Genomic DNA, 19104 nt, shown 5'->3' on the forward strand with positions numbered 1-19104 from the left:
ACTAGTTAATAATTGCAGGAGAAGAGCAGATGTGACTCCGAGGGTGGTCTAATGGTTATGATGTTGAATGAAATATGTTTTGATTAAACCATCTTTAGACTTTTTCGCAAACTCAACACAAAACTTAAGGCTAGGGGGTATGGTATCATTCTAAAAAAACTTTGTTGTTTTTCATAGTGTGAATTATGCCGTTGTTGTGAATTTTGTAAGTTATTTTTTATTATGCTCAGTTTCCTTTTCTTATTAAACCCATGGACAAGCCTATGTTACCATTGATCGGCACTCTACTGTTCTACTAATTTTATATATTAGTATAATAATAGGCTTGTATAGCATCGGAGTGGGGCTCATCAAAGAACTAAGAACCCACGAGGTTGCCATTGCCGAACTCAATAATCTTTCTTCATCTAGGTAACCTTATCAACCCCTCTTTGTTTGTTACTCTTTACTATAATACCATACTACATTTGGTTCTATATTTCATCTTAATAATCAACTTGAACTTGTCTTTGTCTTTTGCTGATGTCTTTTTTAATTGTTTCCATAGAGGCAGAGTATGCATGCCAAGTACTTGTAAAAGTTACCCAGAGTAAAAAGTAAATAAATTTAAGAGATTTGTGGACGCTAATTAGTTAATGGCTTTAGGATGATGCTGAACATGAATATGATAGAGCTATATCTATATGCTTACTTTTTTTTATTGGGGGGGGGGGGGGGGTTTAACACTATATTTTTGCAAAAAAATAAAAAAAAAATTTATCTAATTGTGGTTTGGGTTGGTCTATATTAATTTAATAAAGATGTGTATAGTGACGGTGATTGAACTTTTTGTGAGAATTTGTTCAAATTTCTGAATATTAGATGAAAAGAAACTAAAAAAATAAGTGGAAGCTCATTTGTCCAATACAAGCACTAGTTTGAATGATCCATTCTTAGGATAAATTGCACTTAAGAGAAGTTTTTGGTGGAGGGAGTTATTGCATAATTAGTGAATAATTATTAAAGAAAAACCATAGTTAAAATAGCAGTTATTGTAAACAAGCGAGGCAGCTAACCTAATAGGTAAATGATTCAATGCATCTTAGATTAAAGAGTACTATCATTTTCATAAAACTTGTGCATGTACAAATGATTTTATATCTTGACAATTTTAAATCCTATTTTTAATAAGTACACAAAGAAAGAAGATCATTACAAGAATGGTCTTTCCTTCATTCCTACACCCTTTTGGAAAAAGATGGTGGGTAAATTGACGGATGGAGAATGAGGGGTGAGTATAAATGAAATACATGTCATAAATTCTCCCTTTCTCTCTTGCACACTCTCTAACCATTATTTGTTGTTTACATTTTTCACAATTGTTATATTATTTTAATTTATATTTAATTTTGATAGTGGCTTAAGTAATCAAATTAAGTTATTATTATTGTTAAATTAAAAGAGAAGAAGTTATTACTATTGTTTATGATATATTATATGATTATATTTGAAATAGTAATATGTGTACTTATTTATTGCAGCATTGATACAAATACAAATTCACTTTAATTGTTTCATTTTAACTCATGTTTAATGCTTTTTTTTTTTTTTTTTTTAATTTTTAAAAGGATGGTACTAGTAGAGATGAAGAGCACAACTCAAACAATAACATAGAGGTCAAAAGCAACTTGGAGGGTGACCTAGAGGAAAACTAATATAGATCTTTTCATAATTCTAGTTGTTTAAAACAATATTTTTATGTCATGGTTTAATTTCAGGATTTCTTTGTATATTCTATATTTTAAAGTTTGAACTTATAAGAATTTTTGTGTTTCAATTGATCAATTTTTAGTAATTATTGTACTATTGTAACAGGATAGTTAAAATGTTTTGTGTTTCAATTGATCAATTGATCACTTAACCCTTTGCAAAAATGTTTTAAGTGACAGTTTAACGCCGTTACTATTATTTCTAACTAATTGTGAGGGGTCAAAAGCCCTCACAAATAAATTTTAGTGACGGCAGTATTTGTCTCTAAAAAGTATGTCATCAATTTGGAATTTGCAAATAATTAATTGTGAGGGTATGAAGGTCCTCACAGATAGTTGTTAACGATGATTGTTTCCCCTCGCTAAAAATAAGTCGTTGGCTTTTCTCGTCATTTGGTAATATATTTGTAAGGGCAAATTTGTTCAATAACGATGGTGGATTGCTTGTGTAAATTATCTATTTGCGAAGGTATGGTCGCAAAATCTCTTTTAACAACAAGAGCAAATACGACGGCCTTCGAGGGTCATATGCTCTCGCTAATAACCTTTTGTGATGATATTTGAATTTTTGTGAGGGCATTTTATCCTTACTAGTAGACTCTTTTCTTGTAGTTTCATAAAAAATAGTACAACAAATTTGACCACTTTTTTACTACAATACTCTCATAATGCTTAAAACAAGCTAGGGTGGTTGTCTTGAGGAAAAACGTAGAGAATTTTTTTTGATGTAGGACATAATCTATACAATTTCATTTTTGTATTTTTATGTAATTTTTGTTATTATAGGTTTAGTGTATTAATTTTCTTATTTTTAGGTACTTTTAATTTCTTCTTAAAAAAAAAAATACTTTTAATGTTTTTTAAGTCAAATTTAGTTCCTATTATGAATAGGTATTAATAAGGATATGTTTTAGAATATATTTTCTTTTTTATTAAGTTTTAGAAAGCCTTTGAATAGACCTTCAAGTTTGTAAATATTTTTAAAGAATTATTCAATCAATAAAATTCAGACTTTTTCTATCTATTTTCTAGTGGATTCTAGACAAATTTCCTTATTGTGGACTCAAGGAACTCTTATAGATTCAAGGTTATATTATAGAAGCAAACATGTTTGGTTTCTTATTTTCTTGAAGTAGATATGTTTTTTTTCTTGTCACTTTCGCATCCTGCATAATTTTAGGCTTTTATGATTTTTTTTTTTTTTGCAAGCTTTATGAACCTTTTTAATGGAAACACATACTTATTCAAAGGCTAGGTTCTGAAATAAATCCAATTAACTAGCTTCTTACACATGGATTATGCACTTGTTTAAAATCTTTTACTCAATTTGGTTAGGAGGTTGAAATGATTGAAAATATTAGGAGGATAGAAATTAAGGTGAGCTCATACAAAATATTTTAGTTTTCCATCTTGTGTATTTAGTTTGGAGAAATAAGATGAAAAAGTAAAAGGATGGAAAACTAATGCATATTTCTTTTGTTTGGTTGAGAAAAGAAATAAGAGGATATAATATATATTTTGTATAAATTTACTCTTATGATTTTATATTAAGAAGATAAGATAAAGAGAAAAAGGAAAAAGAGTGGTTGGTGGCTAACATTATAAAGAATGATGTTAGGTTCTAAAAGTTAAGAATAATTGGCAAATCGTGAATACAAACTTGTCTAGATGTAGATCCTAGAGTTTATAGGTATTATTAGATAATGCTCAAGGGGATATAAGTCAAGATTCAAGAATATACAAGCTGCAGAAAGAAGAGTTTAGAAACTGTTTGGTTCGACCGATTGAGACACGCATCTGTAGAATTTTATTTCATCTCAAATTCTACTTAAACGTATTGGGTTTCAACTAAAACACTATTAGTATATAAAGGAAACTCTGAATACGTTTTTATAAGGCTTTTTAGAGAGAGAAGAGTGTGCCTCTTTTGTATTTAGGGTTTTGTACCCAAAAAGCTCTCTCATGTCTTCTATTGGTGTTATTCCTTAAAAAATCTCAAGATCAGGTGTTGTAGAAGTTGCTGCATTCTCTAGTCATCAAAGGTGTTGATGATCTTAACATTTAATGGTGGTCTTGGAGTCACAAACAAGAGAGTTTGTGTTTTTTGTCAAAAGTGTGGGCGCTTGTGTTGCAAAGGCTAAGGAAAGAAGTAGTCCATGGACTTAGAGTTATCATGGGGTCGTGGTAGTAAGTTTTTACTCGAGGTAGCTATAGAATGTTAGTGGTCTAAGTTCTATTGTACAAACTTCAATTCTTTCATAGTGGATTTACTTTTTACCTTGAGGATAGTTAGGTTAAATCTTCTCCAGGTTTTTTACCGGTTTAGTTTTCCTAGGTCATCATATCATTGTGTTCTTTATATTTTCCGCTGCTTTACATTATATGATTGTTATTGTTTTAACCTAGATCTGAATAATAAACCTAACTATTCACTTGGTTAAATAACTATGTTAAACAACTTATGTTAAGGGGTCTAAAAACATACAAGTGGTATCAAAGTGGGTTAGATCTTGATTTAGGTTATTATACCTAGAGTTGATCCTTGATCCCTGCTATCATGGATAATTTGAAGTGTCTTTCTCCTCATGTTTGTGATGATTTGAATAAAAAGGACACTGTTGTTTTTGTTGATCTTATTGATGCTTGTGAAACTCTTCGTAAGGAATTATTGAAATCTATGAAAATTGCTAAGAAATTCAAGGAAGAGTTAAAATTGGCTAATCTTGAAAAAGAGGAAATGATTGTTAGATTAGATGAATCTAATAAAAAGAATAAATTTTTGAGAAATCAAATTTCCTCTCAAGATGAGAAGATGAAAAGCCTGGAACAAGAGTGAGTTGAATCTAAAGCTAAAATTGAAAATTTGACTAGTACCAAGCTTGCTGTTGATAATAGAAGTGTTTATGTTTCTCTTAAGCCTAAAACTGAAAAAGTTTATATTCCTCCTTTCAAGATGAGTAATAAAGAAAAGGCTTATTTTGCTAGGTTAGACAAAGGTAAAAGTTCTGATATAGACGTTGAAGTTTCTAAATCTAAGTCTAAACCTATTGTTAGAGAGCATAATAAATCTGTTTTTATGCCTACTTGTCACCTTTGTGGTGTTGTTGGTCATATTAGATCAAATTGTTCTTTGTTTAGGTAAAAACCAAAATCTGATATTAGATTTGCTGTTAGGAATTTTGATGTTCTTAAATTTGTTCCTGTTTGTCACTTTTGTGGTGTCTTTGGTCACATTCGTCCTAATTGTCATAAATTGAAATTTAAAAATCCTGTATTTCAATCTAGAATATGTGATGATATTTCTCTTGTCATAAGTCCATACAAATTGTTTCATATTTTTTTGAAAAATTTAAACTTGTTGGCTTGTGAAAAGAATTTGCAAGATTTCAGTCTTTCTCAGAAGATTGGTGTAATCCCTCAAATACACTTTGTTTCTCATGGATTTTCACCTACAAAGCCGAAGAGTTGTGCTATAGAGGTGAGAAAAGACTTGCTAAGGTGAGTGTTGTTTACTTGTCCCTGATTTAATTTTTTCAATTGTTTGTGGACATGTTTTGTTTCTGTTTTTGGTTTTTTTTTTTTTTTTTTTTTTTTAAGTTGTTTTTTATTTAAAAAAAAATTCTAAAACATTGAAAAATTTCAAAAAGACAAGAATATTTTATTTTGAGTCTTGTTTTATTTTTCTTGAGGATTACATGATTTATAATATCTCTCTCTTGATTTAGAACATGCTTGACATTGTGGAGAAACTTGAATAGTATGTGTTATATAAGCGCTAAGCTATTTTTTATTTTGTATGAGTATGTACTAGTTTATACATGTACTCAAGGATTAATTAAGAAATTGATATTTCTTGTTTGTGTACCCTCTATAGCTTAGTTAAGCATTGTCATGCATTGCATTTGCATTTTAAATCTTTTAGCATAATGTGTGCTTTTAGTTTTGGTCATAATTTTTTTTTTTTGAAACCAAAAAGATTTTTATTTCTTTTGTATTACACATCATGAATATGTAATTGAGGTTGGCCTATTATTTTTGCATAACATGCCTCTCTAACTTGTTTAGATAAGCTTATTTTTTTGCACTTTGCTAGTTTTAGCTATGTAATGCATGTTTGTGTGAGTGTTTATAGTTTTTGATCACATGCTCTTGATTTTGAAGTCACATGCTATTGATTGTAAGGACTAAAAAATCCTAAGAGAAAGACATAAATAATCATCTCACCACTGCTTACTAGCCAATTATGAACACCTTAGTGCATATTGTAAGATTTTGTGCTCGAGAAAGTGTAGCACATGCTAAAAAAAAAGGTGTAGCCTTGGAATTAAAGAAAAAAAATTGAAATAAAAATGGTGTGTACATTATAAGGCTAAATTAAAATTTTGAAATAAAAATGGCATGTACATTATAAGGCTAAAATAGAAAAAAAATTACATGATTGCAAGCTTGTTTTCTAAGAGATGTGAGAGTTATATGATGTAACTCTTTAGGTAATAGTTACTTTCCAATTTATGTGATGAATAATGTAGAGATTGTGATTGATTACTATATACATATTACCTTACATGTATCTCATGTTGTTACTAGTTGCACACACTTCACAAGTTATTCTTTACTAAACTTTGTACATGGATTTGTGTGTGAATCTAGTTTGGCCATCCAAGGTTATGTTTTCTATGGTGTTTGATGCAAATATGTTTAAGGATTGGCAAAAATTGTGTTTTTGATGATTAAAAACCTTGTTTTGAAGTTTTGGGTTGAAAACTCATGTTTTTGAAAAACATTTAAACTCATTCTCATGCATTTCATTCATGAAATTACTTGGGTTAAGTTGTTTTCTGCATAATCTTTTGCAATTTTTCAAAAATTCAAATTTCCAGAATTTTGATTTTTCTAATGTGTTTTTCGACCGATCGAAAATCCCTTGATTTTTAATCACTGCTCTCTACTTGACTCGATTGGTACTCGATCAATGCTTGACCGATCGAAACTGAAAAATTTTTAGTTTCTAAGTTTATGGCCAAATTTTTTTTCATGCATCATTTGTGTTTAGGATTCACATGTATTGGATTATTTTTCTATATCCATCTTGTAGTTTTGCAGTCATATCTTTCAGTGTTTTCACACATAACATGCATACACTTTGCTAAGTTGGGTACTCAACTTGATTTAAAAATTGATTGATTAATTTTTGAGTTTTGTACATTTTAGTATATGCTATTTTTTATGTGTGAACTGAGGAAGATATTTTTTTTGAGATATGATGGATAATAATTGTTCAAATATTTTCTCTACTTAATTTGAGTTCAAAAGACCATCTGTTTATGGGTCACATAATGTTAAGCTTGCATATATTGAAAGAGAGAATATTTTTCTTCATGTGTATCCTCAACTTAGTTTTTAAGTTTGGTTTGTGTGTCTTTATTTTCCTCACTTCTTAAATTTTTCCTAAAATTGTTTTCGCAAAACTTGCTTTATTTTTCCTATTTTTATAGGGAGAGAAGCTTGTTTTTAACCTTTGTTATTCTTAGAGGGAGTTGTTGCTCTTCATAGGGGGAGTTGCCTCTATTCTTTATAGAGTTGGATTAATTTTTTTTCTTGATTCTCTATTTTCTCTTGACTTTTGTTGTGTATTGAAAGCTAGAAATGTGTAAAAACACAAGAGCTCGTTTAGACTCTTAATTTAAATTATGGCTTAGTTGTTTTTACACAAACTTAATACTAAGTGCGAAATAGTGTAAACACAAGCAAACATGCAAGAGAGCTACTCTAATCCATATTTAAAGTAGCACAACAGTAAAATGAAATGAACAAGAGTAGGGAAGAGAGATGCAAACACAGATAACACCAAGACGTGTTATCGAAGAGGAAACCGAAGAACTTGGCGAAAAATCTCTTTGCCGCCCTCCAAGTGGTAATCGATTTACTAGACAATCAGTTGAGATACATGGGTAAGCAAGAGACCCTCCAAGCCTAATTTACCCTCTGTACCTAAGCCCTCCAAGCTCCTACTCCAACAAGGCTTCTCGGAACCGTGTCTTGTCTAACTCTCCGGATCCCGCAACAAGCTTCATGTTGCATCTGCCATCCTTGGCTTCCTCCAATGTTTCCCAGCAGTACAAAAACCTCACTAGACACTCTCAAAAGGTGTGGTAAGTGTTTGAGCTATTGACCTCTCAATGGTATGGAAATGGAGAGATAGGAGATGAGGAAATTCCACAAACAAAGGTGTAGAGAATTGTTGGTATAACAATTTCTAATTCTCAAGCGTTTTAGCTAGGGTTTTCTCTCAGAAGCTCTCCTTCACATTTGTGGGCAATATGGGTATATATAATGAGGGTATAGAAAGTGTGTATCAGACAGTACAGACTGGCAGAACAGAATGTCTTGCGGGTGTCTCGTGGGAAGGCCTTACCCGCGAGATACTCGCGAGACACAACTGTCTCCATCTGTACAGACTCTTTGCATTCCAGTCATGTGCAGGGCACATGTATCTTTTTGCGGGATGCTTAGTCGCGAGATACCTACGAAAACCTTCCTTGCTTCAATAGCTTGAGTCTTCACACTCTCTCTCACTATCACACAACCCTTACAGTAAATTCCCACAATAGATACAAGGTACAAAAGATTGAATAAAATTACAATAAAATTTGGCATGGAATAAAAGCCAAAAAAACACATATTTGTAAATCACAACTTTACATATATGTTTTCTGTTTACTCTTTGTTTGAGTTATCTTTGTCAATAAATGAGGGGGAGAAATAGATGAAATATAGGAATCCTGTTTAAAAAGATTTTTAAAATATTTTGTTTAGGGGGAGATAAAATTGTTTTTGAAAGGGGGGAATATAAAAACTTTTTGATGTATCTGACTTAAGGGGAGAGTTAGAATTTACTTTTGTTTTTATATTGTGTTTCATATTATTATTTATATATCTTTCTTTCCACATATGCGGTGATGTGTTTTTTTGAGTATTTCAGGAAAGACAGGTACATTCTGATCAAGACCTTCTACCTCATCTTGCAACTTCTAGGTTAAGAGTCTTAGATTGAGATTTGTGTTGTATATGGACATTTTATTGTATTGGGTTGTTTTTGTATTTGAGCATTTCATTTTGTATGTAAGTTTTGTCATGAATTGCCAAAGGGGGAGATTGTTAGGTTCTAAAAGTTTAGAACAATCGGCAAATCGTGAACACAAACTTGTCTAGATGTAAATCCTAGAGTCTACAGGTATTATTAGACAATGCTCAAGGTGATACAAGTCAAGATTCAAGAATATACAAGCTGCAAAAAGAAGAGTTCAAAAATTGCCTGGTTTGACCAATCAAGAAGCAGGCTCGACCGATTGAAACACGTATCTGTAGAATTCTATTTCAGCCAAAAATCTACTTAAATGTATTTGGTTTCAAGTAAAACACTACTGGTATATATGATTCTCAAAACAAGCAAAAAATGCTACTTGAAATATTGTTATATAACGTAAAGGTGAATCTCCAGTTTTGGGATTTTGCTCTTTCTTTTTCACATAGGATAATTAATAATGGATTTATGCCTCTCTTCCAATACTTTCAGTTTAAGCCAATTCACGTATACGCCATTATTCTTTTAGCTTGAGGCTTGTAATCCTGTATCACTAACTAGAGAAGTCTTCAAAAAGCAAATAAAAAAGTGACATTTGAGTCATTTGACAATGTATAATTTTTCTTGATAATTTGACAACTCAAACTTTTTCTACATCAAATATGTTATGTTTTACTATATTTGAAAACAACTTTTTGAGTTCATATTATATTGAATTGTAGATTAAATCAAAGAGATTTTCGTTATTTATTTAATTTTATTTCTAAAGGAATAGTTTAACTTTAATTTCACTAGATATTTCTGTTTGGGAATAGTTTATTTAACTGAAACTGAAATTTTTTTGATGAAAGTATTGTAGATAAAGCAAAAAAGTAGCTAAAATAGTACAGTGAAACATATGAATAGTACCAAAAGTGCAATAGGGTCCATGAATAATAGCAACAATAAACTAAATAGTAAAAAAGATGACTTTTTAAGCCAATGCCAAACACACACTAAGTTTAGAGCTTTTTTTTTTTTTTTGGAAAAATGTTCTTTGTCATAAAGAACAAAAAGTTGTCTATTTGATTCGACAAATCTTATTCATTTAAATTATTCCAATCAAAACCATTATAATGCTAGAACCAACAAAGGAAAAAATTGGTGAACCTAAACCATTGAACCATGATGATGCATATGGAACCTCCCCTTTTGGAAAAAAATCGCCAAATGCCCTTTTTGGGAAAAAAATAGCAGCTCTTTACCCCATTTTCTAAACTAATTAGGGAAATGCCTCTCTTTTGAAACTCGATTTGTGATAAAATGAGTTAGGCCCTATAACGACGTTTTTAAAGAGCCTATAATGACGTTTTCTGGACCTATAGTGGTGTTTTGTAACTCTACCTCTATGAACTCGAGTTATAGGTAAATAAAAAAAAAAAAAAAAAATTGCCTATAACTCGATTTCATGGAGGTCGAGTTACAAAACGCTACTATAGGTTCTTAAAATGTCACTATAGGTTCTTAAAAACGCTGCTATAGGGCTCCAGATTTTTTTTTTTTTTTTTAAAATTCGATTTATCTCAAATCAAGTTACAAAAGAAGGGCATTTCCCTAATTAGTTTGGAAAATGGGGCAAAACGCTACTTAGTTTGGGAGAAAAAGGCATTTGCCCATTTTCTCCCTCCCCTTTTACCTTGCTTACATAATTGTTCTTGCTGTTAAAAGGGCATGAGTATTATAACCTATCTCAAGAAAAGGAAACTGCCAAAACAAAATTCCAAGTTATAATCACTGAAGAACTTACCATGTAGATGAAAATCCAAGGTACCATTTGGGACAAATTCATATATAAACAAGCATTCTGATATCTTTCCCAAAAATGAAGTATCCAACCAGTGAAACAAGGTGTGTGTGATGGTCATGGACACGGCTAAGGAGACCCGAAACTCTACCCTAAGTATATTGCAATCACTTCCCCTTCAGGAAGGACCCCTTTATGGACGAAGCCATAACAACCTTGACCAAGGAAGTTAGTTTTGTAAAAACCTTTTGTTGCAATGGCTAACTATTCGTATGAAAATGCAGTTAGAGGGACTGAGACCAAAACCATTAGAAAGTGCACGGGCAGTGAGGACTTGTAACAGTTAGGGTCCTTGGGAATTTAATACTTCTGGTTGAATTGAAGAGTTGGCTTAGGAAACTCAAGGATTACTTTATGATCTTTCGGTTTTAGAGCAATATGTTGCCGCTGATCATTTGAGCCATGAAAGAGGATAATCTGGAGAAACCATGATTAAAAAAGAAGGCGGCATAGGTGAGTTAAGAACTAAGTATTAAATGAAATAATGAAACTCGAAGAAGGTAAAAGAAGATGAATGATTGATTGCCAATACTAATTATGTAATGCCTTTCAAAAATTCCTTAGTGGTAAAGACACATATATATAGAAGCAATATTTGAATATAATTAATCCTTCCATCATTGTAAATCTTGTACTTCTTACTTAAAAAACAAAAACAAAAATCCTTTATTTATTTATGACCTGTAGGCCAAGCCAATAAATGCAATTAATTTTGTTGGATTCCCAAAAATTATTCTTAGATCAAGCTAACAAATTTATATGCGTCCTAATTTGGGAACGGCTTGTGTCCAGTGGCCGCCAATTCCACTAGACACATTGGGATATAAACAAGTGTTCAAGATTGGACATGTGTCTATATCGCAACGTGTCCAGTGAAACTGGCCATTGGACACAAGCGCCATTGACACTTTAACATAGAAATTACACTCCTACAACTTCACTAAACCTCCTTTACAATGGTTTGTCATTCATGCATGAAGTGTTGACTCATAATACCAACTTCAACTGCGTTCAAAACAAAATTGTGGCAATCACTTCACAGTATACAGTTTTTGTCAACGTGTAAGAGTTGTCATGTTTTAGGCCGAAAATGTTTCTCTTCCATGATCCCCATCTCCGCTTTAAGTTTTTGAGCTACATGATCACTAGGCATAACACGCTAAAGCATAATTTTGTAGGAGATTCTGGCACTTTACCCTTAATTTTTTAAAAAAATTGGCAATATGCCCCTGTTTACGAACTATATAGGAGCGTGCCCCTGTTTCGATACTCGATTACCCTAAAATCGAGTTCAATTAAATACTCGATTCATAGAAAATCGAGTTATACCCGATCAAACTTAAAAAAAAAAAAAAAAAAAAAAATGCATGGAACTCGACTTTTAGGAAATCGAGTTCCATGCAAAAAAAAATTTTATAAGTGTGATCGCCCCATATTCAGGGAGCCCTATAGTAGCGTTTTTAAGCCCTATAGTGACGTTTCAAAACCCTATAGCGGCGTTTTCATGCAAATTTTTTATCAGTGCGATTGCTCCCATATTGAGGGATCCCTATAGTGGCATTTTAAGCCATATAGTGACGTTTTTAAGCCCTATAGCGGCGTTTTTCTGCAAAATTTTTTTATAAGTGTGACCATACCAGGTTCAGAGAGCACTATAGTGGCGTTTTTAAGCCTTATAGCAGCGTTTTGGAACTCGACTTCCCTAAAATCGAGTTCCATGCGTTTTTTTAATTTTTTTTTAAGTTTTATTGGTCATAACTCAATTTTCTATGAATCGAGTATTTCATTGAAACTCGATTTTAAGGTAATCGAGTATCGAAACAGGGGCATATCCCTATATAGTTTCGAAATAAGGGCATATTGCTAAATTTTTTAAAAATTAAGGGCAAAAGGCTAAAATCTCCTAATTTTGTAGACTCGGAATTCTCACATTCACTGGTTGCCTTATACACATCTCTCTCTGGAATTCCAAGTTTCCAACCAGCCCACTTAATTAAGCTTTCGGTGACCGCTGTTGGACTCATTTTCCTTATAACTTCTTCACGTTTCTTAATTCAACAGCTGCACTTGGTAAGAATATAAGATGGCATATATTATGAATTTCTGATATGATTGAACAGGGTCCTAGCTAGAGCAATTTGTTTAATGGAAATTTAGTTGGATTTGAGGAGACTAACCTCCTTAATACATGAGAAAGAGAGTGAAATTGGGTTATAATCAAGCAAACTCTTCCTAAAGGCTGGGAAGTCTTTTTTTTTTTGACAAACTCTTTAGCTGACTAAGGGGTTCAACCAAATCTCCATATCAATTAACCATCCTATACACAACCTATAAAGTTGTGATTTCCAACTAGTTTGTGTTGGCTCTAATTCTGTGCTAAATTTGATTGTATTTTCTTTAATTATTTTCCCTGTATGTATGTGGATTTATTTGTAAGGGATGAGTGTGAGAGATCGGTGAAGAATCAAGCTTCAAAAGATGAATCAGTGCAATACTTGATTAGCTCGCGAAAAGGTCACGTGTGAAGCACATGATTGGGAGTTGAAGAATCATGCTAGGTTATCAAGTTTGCGAGTGTTTCGTGAGAAGGGTCATCCCGCGAAGTACTCGTAAAACATTTTTTTTGGAAAAAAGTTAAGTCTCAAATACTTTACCCACACTATAAATACCCTCATTACCCACAAATTGTAAGGAATTTTTTTTAGAGAGAAAACCCTATCAAATACACTTGAGATTTAGAGATTGTCATACCTACAATCATCTACACATTTTCTTGTAGTTTTCCTCAACTCCTATTTCTCCATCTCTAGATCCTTGAGAGGTTATTAGTCCAAGCACTTATCACACCCATTCTAAGTGTTAAGTGAGATTTTGGTGTTGTTGGGAAGTATTGGAAGGAGCCATTTAGTAGCAGATGCAATTGGGTTGAATTGTGGGATCTAGAAATTTAGAGAAGACAAGACTCCAAGAAATCCGTTGGTAGCACGAGCTTGGAGGGCTCAAGTAAATGGGGTAGACTAGGCTTGAAGGATCTTTTGTTATTCGTGTACTCCAACTTTATTCTCTAGTGGATCGATTTCGATTTGGAGGGTTGTGGAGAGGTTTTTCGCCGAGTTTTTCGGTTTTCTCTTTAATAACATGTCTTGATGTTATCTTGTATTTGCATATCTCTTCCCTACTCTTTAAGCTTTCATTTTATTGTTGATTGTGGATGACCATGGCTTAGAGTAGTGTTATCAGTTCATTGCGCATATTTACTCTTGTTCCACACTTTGTTTGAGTTAGAGAGTAAAAGCAATCTAGCCATAATTTTTTTATTGGGAGTCTGAATAAGCTCTTGTGTTTTAACACAAATCTAAGCTTTCACAACCCTATCTCCTTGAAGACAATGACTCTAACAAATTGTGAAGACTTGCTTCTGTTCTCCAACTGCAAGCCTGAGACTCTCCTTGTTTCAAGCAATCATCCAAAATTTTCTGGATCATAACAAAATATGATCACAATTGAAGAGTCACACAAGTCTACATATATACGACTTCGAGTCTTGGAGTAGAGATAGTTTGGAAACTTACCATTTTTATCGAAACACTTTTATTTATTTATTTATTTATTTATTTTATATTATTATTATTATTATTAATTTGAAAATCTAATCTATATAACATATAAATAAAATCAGAGATTTTAGTTTTTTTTTTTTTTAATGAAACTTTTTTTGTTTCATATCACCATTATAACATTATTTTTTCTAATTTGGTTTTTCTTAAATGTACTCCAAAAATAATTAGAACTTGTTGTTTTATTAGAATTAAACAAACTAACACTAAGCAAATAAGTTCTAATCAAATCATGCTTGTTTTTTTTTTTAGTCATTAATTATAGTGGTTTTGATGGTATATTATTGCAAGAAATGCTTTAGGTTTTACTCTTTTATGAATTAGTAGTTTATGGAGTTATTAAATTTGAACAAAACACATTTATGTTAATTATAAAGAGTAGTATTGTTTATTAACATACATTAACACACACAGTTGAAAAAGTAACAGTGATTTCAAAGTTGAAAATTGTGACTTTAGATCATGATTTCAATTGCTTTTTTAGTTGTGTAAAAATGTGTGCATCTTAGGTGCGTGTAACAATATTTATCCAATTATAAAATTGTTCACTATGTTAAGTTAGACTTACAAAAAAGTATAAATATAATTTTATAAATATAGCTATCTTAGGAAACTTGATTTAAATATGTTTTCATTCCACCATCTTCTCATGTTGCATCTGTAGACTACAAATTGATGGTTTTCTATTCTTGTGTTGTAACCAAACAAAAAATAGATATTTTTGTGTTGTAACAAAAAAAGAAAAAAAAGAAAAGAAAAGATATAATAATGAATATTCCATTACAACATCAACTTTTTATTCCTTGTAATACTTGTTCTGTTGTTCATAGTACAATATACTCACCACTATAAGAATGTATCAAGCATGCCCTAACAAAAAGATAAGAAGTTTATTACAGGAATAGTCCTCCATGTATAGCTAAAACTTTCCCCACCACAGACGGTGGATTATGAAATAATACATCAATTAACTTCCTGAATCTTGTTCTCAAACTCTCCTGATAGGGAAGTTATTGAAAGGGTCCTGCAATTAGAGAGGAGAGATTCAAAGGAGTTATTAATTTGCATTGTTTAGGAGGAGCACCATATATATAAGACATCAAGTTTCCTCAATAAGATTGGCGATAGTAAATGTTTTAGCTAATAATAGTCCATCTCTAAGTGCTCATAGTTCCACCATTAACATTAGTCAAAAGACCAAAGTTTCTAGCAAAGCCTTTGACCCAAGCTCAATCACCATTTTGGATAATGCCTCCCTGTCCATATAGGCTTGGATTGCAAAAGGATGAATCATCTATATTGAGCTTGTACCAATTAGTGTGGAAGGCTTGCTTCAGGAGACTAAGATAAGAATTATATTCAAAGTTAAAAGGGTAAAATACTATTTTGGTTTCTAAACTTTATCAATATATATATATACATATATATACATATATATATATTTTTTTTTTTCATTCCTAAACTTTAAAAAGTTCATTTTTTTCATTTTTATACTATTGAAAAATTCTTTTTTTTATTTTTAATTTTATCTCTAAACTGTTGAACTTATTTTATTTTTTGATCTTGAACTTTATAAAAAATTTATTTTTCGTTCATAAATTATTTTAAAAAATTCATTTTTCATTCCAAATTTAAGGAAGAAAAAGTTTTTTTTTGAATTTAAAGATGAAAATAAACTCTTAATCAAATTTAGGGATTAAAATAATATTAAAATATAATTTTATCTTATTTTATTTATATTATATAATATAAACTAATCGTCAAAAGTAAAATAAGCTAACTAACCCATTAAGCTTTTGGTTATTTTTCTTTTTCTCTCTGCACCGCATGACCAATTTGACTACACCAAGCAGCAGACTTAAGAATGCTATCACTGTCCCCACCGAGATCCCCGTCGTCGCTTCCGTCGACAAACCCCCTTTTGACGGTGGTGTTGGAGGTGGAGGTGGCGGTGGCAGAGTCGATTGCTGTGTCGCATAATTCCCATCTGAGCATGGTGTCGGAGGCGGCTGTGGCAAAGTCGAATTCTCGTATAGAAAATACCTCGTCATCGCCAAGGAGACTTCCGGTGAGGATTTTTCTTATACTGAATGAAAGTGGAAGCAGACTGATTGCAGTGGAGTTGGAGTTTGAGTGACACACACACGTATATATAGATGGTTTCGGACTAGGGGCTCTGGAACATGGAACTTTATTACTATATACAGTATGCGTTCAACATTATTGGTCCAATACACAGTGCGGTAGGCCCAATTAAAAATTTTCCCATACAAAATGCACGTGATGGACATTACCTCAAAACGACAAAGAGCATTCTAGGCCCACGTGAGGAAGGATACGAGATAAACCAGACACTACTTTTTGAGTCAATGGCCGACGTAGCAAGGACCTTATGTACAGCTATTACGGAGATTCTGACACTTTACTCTTAATTTTTTTTAAAAATTGACAATATGTCTCTGTTTATAAACTATATAGGAGCGTGCCGTTATTTCGATACTCGATTATCTTAAAATCGAGTTCAATAAAATACTCGATTCATAGAAAATCGAGTTATGCCCGATCAAACTTAAAAAAATAAATAAATAAATAAAATAAAAAATAATTGCATGGAATTCGACTTTCAGGAAATCGAGTTCCATGCGAAAAATTATTTTATAAGTGTGATCGTCCTATATTCAGGGAGCCCTATAGTAGCGTTTTTAAGCCCTATAGTGACGTTTCAAAGCCCTATAGCGGCGTTTTCATGCAAATTTTTATGTGATTGCTCCCATATTGAGGGAGCCCTATAGTGGCGTTTTTAAGCCATATAGTGACGTTTTTAAGCCCTATAGCGGTGTTTTTCTGCAAAATTTTTTATAAGTGTGACCATACCAGGTTCAGGGAGCACTATAGTGGCGTTTTTAAGCCCTATAGCAGCGTTTTGGAACTCGACTTCCCTAAAATCGAGTTCCATGCGTTTTTTTTATTAATTTTTTAAGTTTTATAGGTCATAACTCGATTTTCTATGAATCGAGTATTTCATTGAAACTCGATTTTAAGGTAATCGAGTATCGAAACAGGGGCATATCCCTATATAGTTTCGAAATAGGGGCATATTGCTAAATTTTTTAAAAATTAAGGGCAAAAGGCTAGAATCTCCCAGCTATTACAGTTTGTCGTTTGATTCGTGTTTGAAGCCTTGACGGATTCTTTTCAATAGTGTCTTGGTGTGTGCTGGTGAGAGTCTACACACATTCGGATAATAATAAATATTTAAGTATTTGACTAGTTCTAAATATTTTCATCAACAAAAACAAAGAGAGAAAAAGACCCAAATAAACGAAAATACTCATTTATAAATTCTACAATGTGAGTATATATAAAATGTTGAATACAGTAAACAAAAATAATGACCAAAATTTTAAAGTCTTACCCTAAAAAAAAATTCATGGCAGTGTAGGACAATGTTTTTTTAACTCAAATAATTTAAAGAAGTTTTAAAGAGTTATAAAAGAAAACAATAATATCTCTTTGAAAATCATGAAGTCTAAAAATATATTAAACAAATTGTATAAACAAACTGTCATATATTAAATATATATATATATATATATATATTTTTTAATATAAAGTAGAATTGCAGGTATCATGTTTAAGAGCTCATATTATCATTCAATATTGATACCAACCATGAACCATTCACAAAGGGTTAAATTGATTGTTAAAGTATCTATTATCTATTATATGAGGTTAATTATGCAATATTCCATTATGCATTTTATTATGTGAAGGAAAAAAATGATAGGTTAATTGGGGAGGGAAAAAAAAACAAAAGCAGAGAATGAATCCATGTAGTTAAAATAAAATAAAACAACAGATGTGGCTGTTGATCAATTATTTATCTGGATTCGACTGAAATTAAGGTTTTTATGAGTTGAGTTGAGTTCTTATTATGTTAAATAAAAAAAATAAAATAACATATACGTTAAAAATAATAATGTATATTGCATGTTGCTTGAGTTATAATTTAGTGGTGAAATAACTTAATCATCAATAATCCTTTGTTGTTTTATGTTTTTTTGGGCATGTCCTACGATAGGCTTAGGCCTTACTTTGTTCCTTAATGTTTTCTTGCACTAGTAAGATCCTGGTTTACCAAAAAAAGAAATGCTATGAAGCATCTTTGGAAATATACTTTACTGACTAGGGTGTGCATATTTCATCAAAAATAAATAATATATAAAAATTAAAAAAAAAAAAAAAGTAGCAGTAGAAGAAACAAATCAAATGATAAAATTATCAATTTTATTTTTGATTGGAATCCTTATAAAGAGTTACGTGCTTTTGGGGTGAAGAGCGAAGACCTAGTATTCTTTGATGGTCCCCTATGTGCTCCTTGTTCTTTTCTTTTTTGTTACTATTTCAAAAGCGTCTACTTCTCATATTTCGTCAAGATGGTCCCCTATGTGCTTCATGTAACACGCTTTGCTACATGGGTAGAAAGAACACTCTTACTTTTTTTGAATTTAAAGGGGCACGTTTACTTGGTTCACACAACTAGAGGTGAGTTGTGTAATTGTCTGTGGTCTTAGCATTTTTTTGTGCAATTGACCTTAGAAAATTAGAGACTTACATATAAGATATTTACTTATAATATCATATATTTTTCCTTCTACCATGATATATTCCCCATAAACCACAATGACAAAATTAAAATCAATGTCAAGTCCTTAGCCTATGTAATACTTAATTTCTTAATTTTATTATTTTGTTGGACTCCAAAGTAAAACCTCATTCCTATTTAATAACTATATTTTTTCACTTTCAAAA

General features: G+C 31.6%; 1 protein-coding gene across 1 annotated transcript; it reads right to left on the bottom strand.

The window, feature by feature from the left end:
• Positions 1 to 15100: 15100 nt before the first annotated feature.
• On the bottom strand, positions 15101 to 16399 carry LOC115989031. The gene is made up of 2 exons (XM_031112678.1): positions 16078 to 16399; positions 15101 to 15316 (listed from the first exon to the last, which is right to left on the bottom strand). The coding sequence occupies exons 1-2, from the start codon at positions 16341 to 16343 to the stop codon at positions 15256 to 15258; spliced, it is 327 nt and encodes a 108-aa protein (XP_030968538.1). The 5' UTR covers positions 16344 to 16399; the 3' UTR covers positions 15101 to 15255.
• Between the last annotated feature and the right edge of the window lie 2705 nt (positions 16400 to 19104).

This window comes from Quercus lobata, chromosome 5 (genome assembly GCF_001633185.2).
Source record: "Quercus lobata isolate SW786 chromosome 5, ValleyOak3.0 Primary Assembly, whole genome shotgun sequence".
Classification (NCBI taxonomy): domain Eukaryota; kingdom Viridiplantae; phylum Streptophyta; class Magnoliopsida; order Fagales; family Fagaceae; genus Quercus; species Quercus lobata.

Excerpts from the sequence above, each read along its gene's own strand:
- LOC115989031 (XM_031112678.1), bottom strand. The coding sequence starts at position 16,343 with ATGACGAGGTATTTTCTATACGAGAATTCGACTTTGCCACAGCCGCCT. Across the intron at positions 15,317-16,077 it reads AATAACCAAAAGCTTAATGG|GACCCTTTCAATAACTTCCC; the intron begins GTTAGTTAGCTT and ends CTCTAATTGCAG.